The 11,127-nt window shown below is 30.2% G+C and overlaps 1 protein-coding gene across 1 annotated transcript; it reads left to right on the top strand.

Annotated features, from left to right (window-relative positions):
• Positions 1-3,499: 3,499 nt before the first annotated feature.
• Positions 3,500-6,920, top strand: LOC100159833 (cathepsin B-like cysteine proteinase 5). Its single transcript, NM_001293408.1, is given in 6 exon segments — positions 3,500-3,717; positions 4,548-4,772; positions 4,876-5,076; positions 5,139-5,259; positions 5,361-5,474; positions 6,594-6,920. Coding segments are annotated over 6 exon segments (993 nt in total). The 5' UTR covers positions 3,500-3,597; the 3' UTR covers positions 6,806-6,920.
• The last annotated feature ends 4,207 nt before the right edge of the window (positions 6,921-11,127 follow it).

Genomic DNA, 11,127 nt, shown 5'->3' on the forward strand with positions numbered 1-11,127 from the left:
CATTCAGACGCTGCCACATTCGTAGTTGTACAAATTACGTATACCTCCCTAACGTATTATAGTTGTACAATGATATTTCAAAAATATGAAAAATTCATAATAACAATTTTTTTATAAGCATTTATAGGTAGTTCAAATATTGACAAAATTTTGCAATTTTTGGAAAAATGTGTATTGAAATTTGCCTTAAAAAGTTTGGAAATATGCAATTTATATGCACTAAAAGTACCCGGATCATGTAAAGAAAAAATATGCAAAGTAAAACTTCACATAGGTAATTAACATAATCGTGGTACTTTGAAATGGATTTCTATGTCATCAAACAACAATCATTAACTACAGCTTAGCAAGATTGATATGCATGAAGTTACGAGACCTGGTTAAGATAACAAAATATGTTATTGATACAAAAATTAACTGAAATTACATTTTCAAATTGCAATTATTGTCAGTTTTAAATTTTAATAATTTAATGATACACATCATATTACAATATAAATAATTAACATAAAATATTTTATCGACACAGACATTTTATAGAGGTATCAAAAAATAATTAAAAAAACAGTGTTATTGTTTTTTCTAATAAATAACCAATAAACATCATTAAAACTGTGATATTAGCTTTTATTGCGAATACTTTATCGAATTTAACATCTCATTAATTGTATTTTGTCATTTACGACTAACTGCCATAGGTAGGTACTTATTAGTCATCTATTTGTGCAAAAACTACTATGATAATTATAACTGTCATATAACCGTCGCACATTATTTTTTTTTATTAACTATTATAAGTTTTCATAAAGTAAAATGCCTAATTGAAATAATCGAATAGTTCTACATTGATATTGAGGCAATAGGTTACCTACCTTTTATTAAATTATTGTTGCAATTGCGAATACGTTAAACATCTCATTAATTACATTTTGCCATTTACGCCTATCAGAAGTTTGTGTACAAACTACTAACATAAAACGCACATATTTTTGTGGATATCTTTTACTAAATGATTTACGACTTTGTTTACCCTTTGTGCAACTACTGCACCTGAACTCGTCGTCCTTGGCTGAACACACGGTATCGTGTTTTGCCAAACAATTTTTTACGTACCTACCTACTGCAAATTTTGATGAACCAAACGTTCGTGCCATACAGACAACCTATTTTCCACTGCTACCGTCGCGTAGGTGTCGCTTTTTTCCGGCACTTCGACCTTGATCTGGAATTCAAACAACTTTTGGCAACGCTTTCCTGCGCATAAAGTTTTCCCGTGTCTCGTAAAAACATATTTTTTATTATCCGACGTAAATTCTATACCTCTATCTAACGCCGCTCCGCTCGAGAATAAATTAAATTTTAAGCCCGGCACGTGCAATGCATTCGCTAAGTAATTTTTATTCCAATTACCACTCACGTATGATAATATATTAATATTGCCTTTTCCTGTTGCATACATATTTGTCCCATCACCTATCGTGATTTGTTGCGTGTTATTCAATGGTTCATAACTTGAAAACCACTCTCGATTCGCACTCATATGATCTGACGCGCCTGAGTCTAATACCCACGCAACTGCTGCAGTATTAAGGGTTAACCTTGACTCGCTCACAAATGCGCTTAAATTTGTACTTGTAGTACCGTTTTTTCCACCGTTCATACTACGTAGGAAATTCCTACAGTCTCGTTTATAATGTCCGAGTTTACCACGGTAATAACATTTAACATTATTTTTATTAGTAAATTCCTTTTTACCTTTACCATAACTGCCGTTTCTTCCATCGGATCTGTTTTGAAATTTGGCTTGAAATGCACTCGATTTCTCTTGTTCACCAACAACCTAACCTTTGATCTGGATCATCCGTGATTCTCCGATAAACAACCGACTAGTTAAATTATTTATTGTTTTACTTCCCATTGTTAATATTTTTGTCATAACCATGTTTTACGAAACTGGTTCAACTGCTACACTCAGTTTCCTTCCTAAATTGACCAATTTAGAAATATGCATCGACATGTCATCTGTCGGTTCCCTTGAATAACTGAAAAATTGTTGTTGAAGCAAATGTCTACTTGCCTCAGACGTCTGCTCGTAAATACTCAGCAGTTTTTCCCACATTTCAAATGCAGACTCACAGTTAATCAAATATTGTAATGGACCATCGTCCACTGAGGTAACTATTATTTTTTGACATTTACCTCCGCTTTTAGCCAAGCGTTTCTATTCCTTTGCCAACGTGCTTTGGCATCTTCAGTCATCTCTTTTTCCAACGACTTCTTGATAGGTAATCCTAGTTTAGTACATTCACCTGAAACTATACCACCTACTTCTAAGGCATTAAGTATGACCTTCATATGGAACTTCCATAACGGCCAATTTTCCGCACATAATTTTTTTATTTTCACCGAGCCTTCCATGACTTCCGTATACTTGACCTGTATAACAATTTACCAACAAAATTTTACTTATGTACATTGTTTCGCTGTTTTTCGAAATCCTGGGTATCTCCGACTGTATGTAGTTTTCTGTTCTCCTCTGTTGATTTTTTGTACAGATTCAAGCAACCCTCCAATGAGAAAATTCGGTGGGCGGTCTCCCTGCTCCTCCCGGCTGCGTAATCCCCAATCTCTTATCACTTTACACGATGTTCTCAAAGTTTTCGAGATTTCTTCAGATTTTTTGTCTTTACCCCCCCCCCCCTCTAGGACGAACCCGTTAGTATTAATGAATTATGATACAACAATATGATAATGTATAAGTATAAAAATATTGGAATAGAAATAAATGCTTCAAATACCTAGGTGTAACAATCACTGGTAACAATGACTGGAACACCGAAATAACTAGTCGCTTGCTCAAAGCGGAAAGGACTTTCTTCTCACTAATAAAATATTTCAAATAGAAACTATTCTCTAGAGGAACAAAAGTACGACTGTACATAAGTATTGTAAGACCAACGCTAACCTATGGATGCGAAGTATGGCTGACGACAGTACAAATCGAACAACAACTCAGATGTTTTGAGTACTAAGTTAAGTACTAGAGTTCTAAGTACAATATGTGGACCGTTTTTTGATACCGAAATAAACAGGTGGCGTAGAAGAAAAAATAAAGAAATGTATAACTAGTATAATATATAATAACGTATAACTGGACAATTTAACGTGACAGTTCACATACAGTATACGCACTGTAAGACGGTACCCGTGCAAGTGAGTATTAGCTGATACTTCAAAGGCCCTATATATATGCAAAACCGAGGTCATGTTACATCTGTATAGAGAGACTTACGCTCGTATAACTAGATACTAAATTGTAGACACGTGTCAAGGTTGACTACTCATATTAATTGAATATTTCAAAAATTATGATAAATTATCATAAACATTATCGGAGTCAGCATTCGCCACTGTTAATCTCTACATTAATATCTCTTCGTACATTAACATCTATATGCATAGGTAGGTATATAAGGTTAGGACCAGTCTCATTTAGTTTAGTAACAACTTACTGTTGTGCAGTTATCTCTATAGTCCATATAGGTACTTACTGTTGTTCTATTGAATATATTTTGTACGTTTAATAATTATAACATCATGGACAAGATTCTAATTTTGATTTCCATAATGCTGCTAAGTTGTTACTCAACGGAACAAGCCAAATTTCTACATAATAGCATAATCGACCCATCGGACATGGAAACTAACTCATTGAAAGTGAGTAAATATTATGTAATATTTTTAATTATTTGTATACCTACACCTGAAATACATTAACATCTTCGATAAATAATACTGATTAGGTACTCTTGTTATACGACACTACTTGGTTTAGACTCAAATTCTAGGGACATGTGCGTAGATACGGAATGTTAAGACAGTATTGCAAAATGTAATAGCGTCACTTTGTTCTATATAATGTTTTATAAATTGTAATTATATCCCACAACTCAAGAGTAATAATATAATTTTTATTTTTATTTTTATTAATTATACGGGCTGGACCCTTTTGACATTACATATTTGGAATTACAGAATACGTTGCGAAAAAAGTTATAAATAAGTAAGAATAATATTAAAAAATACAGTACCTACATATAAAAACTCATTTGTAGGTAATTGGTGGATGATTTTTGTAGGAATTTGTTTATTTTTACATAACGAACGTTTTTACATTACGAACGTATTGAAATATAGTATACAAAATTTGGTATTTTACAAGCACGTAAAGCTATTAGGTAGAGATAAAATAAAATATATCAATGTTCCAGAAAAATTAGTTTCATTCAATTTATTTTTAATATATAACTATACCAGTACGCTATAATGTTTCTCGAGTATCTACCTGTATAAATATTAATTATTTGTATTATTAAATAATCTGAATTTAAAACTAGAAAATGTAATATTCATATTAATACAAGATTATATTTCCGCCATTTCTTAGACTTTTAATCTATTAAATTAAATTATATATACTTAATTAAATTACCTTCTTCAAAACTGAAATATGTTACCTACCTAACCAAATTATAATATGATTACAGGCCGGAGAAAATGTTCTTCCCAATTCAGCGGAAGAAGAACATCAGATGTTGTTGGAAACGAGAGAAGTTGAAGCCGCTACTAAATCAAAAATTATGTACAAAACCCGCCATCCCAGGTCCGCAATAGACAACCAGATTCACGAGGAATTTGACGCAAGAAAAGGCTGGCCACAATGCAAAACGATTGGTGAAGTCCACGACGATGGAAACACCCGGTGGGGTTGGGTAAATATATGAATAAATTTGACGGTATGACCGTATTAAAATTTAAAAAAACGCATTTTCAAAATAATAAAGCAAAATCCCACTGATAATTGTCTCGCAACAGGCATATGCCACCGCCGGGGTACTGGCAGACAGAATGTGCATCGCGACTAATGGAAGTTACAATCAACTTCTATCCACCGAAGAGTTAATTTTCTGCGGTGGTATAAAAACTAAACAGAGCGGTGCCGTTCGCGGTGACGATGTTTGGGAATATTTGAAAAGTCACGGCTTGGTCTCCGGTGGCAAATACAACACAAATGATGTAATTTGAAAACTCGATTAGGTATTTTACATAATGATAATTATTGTAATTGCATGACACAGGGATGTCAACCTTCCAAAATTCCACCAATCGGTAACATACCAACACATTTATACAATCATACATGCGAAGAGCGCTGTTACGGTAACAATACGATCCATTACTACCACGATCACGTGAAAGGTAAGCCGAGCATAGCCAACGATAATAACATACTGACGATTTAGACATTTCTTAATATCGTTTCATTGCCCGATCATTACAATTTTATTCTATGATTTCAGTTAGCCACTACTATAATATAAAATCAAACGAAGATATTCAAAAGGAAGTGCAGACGTACGGTCCAGTCTCAGTAAAATTCAGGGTTTACGACGACTTTTTTCTCTACAAAAGTGGTTAGTTTATAAATACTACCAATCGTATTATGGTATCCCGTCAATAGATAGCGGATAATTGATAGCGCGACAATAGATAGCGGTCAATTTACAGCGCGTAAATTGATCGTGAGCGACTTTTGATGTATGACGATTTACAGCGTCGTACAGATTTCTTAAATAAAATAAAACCTAATAAAACCGATATATATATCAGAATCGGAAACTTAAATATTTAAATGGTTGTTTTTTTCATTTATCACAATGTGTATGGCGTCACGTTCAAGAAACTGGATTACAATAGAAATATAGGGAAAATTCAGATTTTGCATTATACATACGAATGTTACCAGCTTAAGTATATGTACCAACAAATAAAGTTGTTGATGCATTTGAATAACTTTTAGACACAGACTTTTATATACAAAATGAAGAGATATTGAAGCTATTAATAGATTATTTTGAGGGAAATTGGATTGGTCGCTTACACAGGAATAAAAAAAGAAGAGAACCTAATTTTCCAATAAATATATGGGACTGCTATTCTTTAGTGTCTGCTGATTTAACAAATAACTCCGTAGAAGGGTGCACAATTGTTTTTCTGCAATGTTAAACTCCTCATCCCACCCAACAATATGGAAGTTCATAAATGCGTTGCAAAAAGAGGAGCAAGTAAATAGAATGAAAATAGAGCAATATGTTATAAAAATGTATAAAAGAAAATGTATAAAGATCGAAATGCTAAAATCAAAAAAAATTGTTTAGATTATGAAAATAGAACAATTGAAGACTATCTAAGAGGCATAGCACATAATTTTTAGCTACAGGTATAGGTAATTATTTTTAGGCAACATAAATATTGTTTAATTTTAATCGCGACTTGTAATATTTTTTACTATTAGTATATTTTTTTAAATGATTTATTTTATTATTATTTTTATTGAATTCTATACGGCACTAAAAATTGTCCTACTATGAAAAGTCGCTCGCGATCAATTTACGCGCAATTAATTGACCGTTATCAATTGTCGCGCTATCAATTATCAGCTATCTATTGACGTATATCCCATATTATATTTCATGCTATAAATATTAATCAATTCAATGTATTGTTCGGCTTTGATTTGTTGTCTCCTACAGGTGTTTACGTAAAAACTGAAAAATCGTTATATGTGAGAAGGCATTTTGCCAAATTAATTGGATGGGGAGTCGAAAATGGTGTAGACTATTGGTTGTTGGTCAACTCTTGGGGAAATGAATGGGGACAGAACGGACTATTCAAAATCAAAAGGGGCACAAACGAAGTCCATGTCGAAGATTATGTTTATGCAGGTGAACCTGAAATAAAATAATATTATGATTTTATAAAATAAAAATATTTGTCGTTTTACACGAAATTGAAACAATATTCAATTAAATACATACAAATTATTCGACTATGTTTTTAATAAATAATCTTTTATTTGACGATAACTGTTATTTTAACAATAATAAAACTGTATTATTACATTGAAAATTGAATACAAGGTTTATCATGAGTTTTCGTTAGTGAAAATTCAAAAAGAAGTTGAGCGGAAATCCATACTATTTTTTTATGACCATCAAAATCAAGAGTATTTGAAAATTATTTTGAGTTAGAAATACATAAAAAAAATATCTATTTATATATATAAGATTTGAAAATTGAATAGAGGATCCCTCATAAGTGTTCATACCTTTAAGACTTTAAAATTAATAAAAAGTTTACCGGAATGTCGAACTAATTTTCTTGAGCGTTTAAAGTTTCAATTTTTTCGACATTCAATTTTCAACCGTAAATTAATGAATTCTCATCAAACGATAATCTTATTTTGTTTATTAATTCAAAAATGAAATAACTTAAATTTTCAGCAAATGTTCATTTATAATTTTCTATAGTCATAAAATATTCAAAATACAAATTTTGACTAATTTTGAGCTATTTATAATTTTAAACTTTTTCTAGACTAAAACAAATTTCTCTGATGTGAGTTATAGTAAGTTATAGTAAGTTACTTACGTGAGTTGTATCAAAAAAAAAAAAAAAAAGGCGGGTACGTGAATGTCACTCTGCTGTACAGTAGGTTACAAGTTGGTCACTGTATTTGAATTCAACAATATCATATCATTGTATTCTAAAAACGATTCTGAGCGGAGAAGGTTTGTCAGTCTGGATACTTTACATTGTTATTATATTTTATTGTAGCCTGTAAGTTGAATTAATATTATAAATTACAATAAAATAATTAAAATCATTATTTAATTCTGAGCGGAGTGAGGGATTTAGTGGTTTTACAATAATTATGGTGTTTATTTTTATTTATTCATTTTTTTTTTTTTTATCCTGCAAACGATATTTCTACCAGAAGGAGTGCTTCGATTCCATCATATTATAGTATCTTATCTTTTAGCGAATTGGATCAAGATGGTACTTTAGAAAGGTAATTTTTTGATTTTCTGAATAGTTATTTAATGCCACGGGAAAAAGCACCGACAAATTACGAAAAACCACTAAAAATGGGATTTTAATTTCTAACGCTTTGTTTATCATTATTATAGAAACGAATAAAAAATAATAATAAGTATTATAATATTAATTCTACTTACAGGAATTCAAATTGAATACAATCCATTATATAGTGACCCACTTGTAATCTAATGTACAGCAGAGCGACATCCACTTACCTGCTTTTTAAATTTATTGTGATGAAATTGCCTACTATTTTCAAATAACGTGTTGTATATTTTATTATGTCGCGATAATAATAAAATAGTAAAACTTTTTTTATTTTTATTTTTATTCGTTTCTATTTCGATAAGCACTGTTAAAAATTAAAATTCCAATTTTAGCGGTTTTTCGTAATTTGTCGGTTGTTTTTCCGGTGGCATTAAATAACTCTTGAGAAAATCGAAGATTGACCACCCTAAAGTACCATCTTGATCCAATTCGCTAAAGGTTAAGGTTAGGTTACTTCTTGTAGAAATTTTGTATAGGATAAAAAAATAATAAACACCATTGTAAAACCACTAGCTTCCTCGCTGTGCTCAGAATGGTTAACAATTTCTAAATTGATTGGTTTGCTAATTGGAGTGATGATGTATTATCGCAATTAAAATATTTAGCGCTATAATTTCAATCAATACACTTTTTACATAAATATTTAGAATCAATCAAACTGTGTAATATTAATAAAGTGTAATGAAAATACGTCACCAGTTTTGAGTATTAAGAAGCAAGTTTGTTCAGTGGCGCAGTGTATAGGCAATTCCGGTACATTATTGAGTAGTTGGCATTTATAATGACGTGTATCATACTCCCATAAAAATATATACAAAAATAAAAAGCGGGTAAGAGGATGTCGCTTTGATGAAACAAAACACCATAGTAAAACTTCGCTCAGAATCTAAAAAACCACTCGTTATAATTTTTGAAATATTCACGCACTTAAGATTGTTTTTATTATCATTTTAATCTTTTTATCTAAAAAATAAAAAAGAGAAAAACAGAAAATATAAAGTTTTTGTTATAAAGAAAACCAAATAGCTGGAGTTTGTAAATAAATATTCATATGAATTACACAGATAAATCTATATTGTTTTACTTTTCTAGCGTAAAAATGTGAATATTTGCTTGAGGCGTCGAGGTACCTAAATATAACGACCGCTAGAAAAAAAAAATATAATTGTGATCCATTTAAAAAAAGGTGGGTAAGTGGATGTCGCTCTGCTGTACAGTAGGTTAGAAGTGGGTCACTGTATAATGGATGGTATTAAATTTGAATTCAATGATATAATATCACTGTATAAGAAAAACGATTCTGAGCGGAGACGGTATGTCAGTCTATGTATTAGACATATATATACTTATCTATGGTATTAAAAAAAAATTGACCTATAATAAATTCCAAATTAATCATATCATAATATCTATTAGGTACTTATAACGCGTTATACATCAACAAAAAACCGTGGTACTATCATAGATATATAATAGTATACTTTAGAAGTTTCAAGTACCCACAAATAATATTATACAATCACAACAAAATAACTAAAATAGTTATCCTAGGTTTTTAATATGTAATTTCGTCCAAATTTGTACTTAAAATGACTATAAAAATAAACTGTATAAATGTATTTTTTAGATTTTTTGGTAACAGAATTAATTACTTACGTGGAATCTTGTTTTAAATTTTAAATTCTTAGATACAAAAATTGAACATTTTATAAATTTTTAACTACAAAATAATTATTGAATCTTAAATTTGATAAATTGTGGAAATCCATACTATTTTTTTATGACCATCAAAATCAAGAGTATTTGAAAATTATTTTGAGTTAGAAATACATAAAAAAAAATATCTATTTATATATATAAGATTTGAAAATTGAATACAGGATCCCTCATAAGTGTTCATACCTTTAAGACTTTAAAATTAATAAAAAGTTTACCGGAATGTCGAACTAATTTTCTTGAGCGTTTAAAGTTTAAATTTTTTCGACATTCAATTTTCAACCGTAAATTAATGAATTCTCATCGAACGATTATCTTATTTTGTTTATTAATTCAAAAATGAAATAACTTACATTTTCAGCAAATGTTCATTTATAATTTTCTATAGTCATAAAATATTCAAAATACAAATTTTGACTAATTTTGAGCTATTTATAATTTTAAACTTTTTCTAGTTTTTTTTTTCCTATAAATGTCAATACAATGTCGATTCGATCGTTTTTGGTGCGTCAAAAAATTTGACAATTGTATACACGATTCGTATTAATTTTTATAATAACAGTTTAAATATAATATTAAAGATATAAATTCACGTCTCCGTTCAGTACCGTTTCTCGTATACAATTATTTTATATCAATACTAGACCGGGTTTCAAATAATTCTTAGGTCTCAAGCCAAGACCTGTAAATTAATCCGAGTAATTCCTTTATTAACTGCAGCACACTGTAATAAGTTATTTGCCAAACGCATACGTATTAATAAATAAATAAATATTAATCATAACATATTTTGTATTCAAACCATAGGCGCACATTGGGTGTGAATTTAGGGGGTGCTGGAATAGTTTATGTTACACATGTCCATGGGGGGCTTTGTCACCCACACCCCCCTTAATCTTAATACTATAACTAACTGCATTACATTAGCTTTAAATTTTTAATTAGAATGGGGTACCTAACTTTGATTTCGCGGGGTTACTTTGATACCCATATATTTTTATTCACCAGAGTACCATGATAATTAAATTTTTTTTTCATAAAATGGGGTTACTTTGATATCACATTAAGAAATATAGGTATCGAAATTGCCCGTTGTGTTACTTTGATAGCATATTAAAAAATATTGATATCTCAAAAGATAATTTCAGAATTTTAAAAATTAAAACGTTAAAATATTGAACTAGTTGTAACTAATAGTTAATTTTGAGAGTTATATCGTTAACACTACAGAAGTTATCCATATAATAAAAAATAAAATTGTCATAAAACAGTAAAAAATTATCAAAGTTACCCCATTTTACTGTACTACTTTTATTTTTAAACTATGAGAACTTTTTTCGTATTTGTGATATCGAAAAATTAAAAAGTATGTTGCACAGTCTATGTTCTCTTCTTCCTAGTAGGAACATTTGGGTTGCATAA

Source organism: Acyrthosiphon pisum, chromosome X, assembly GCF_005508785.2.
Source record: "Acyrthosiphon pisum isolate AL4f chromosome X, pea_aphid_22Mar2018_4r6ur, whole genome shotgun sequence".
NCBI classification, from domain to species: Eukaryota; Metazoa; Arthropoda; class Insecta; order Hemiptera; family Aphididae; genus Acyrthosiphon; species Acyrthosiphon pisum.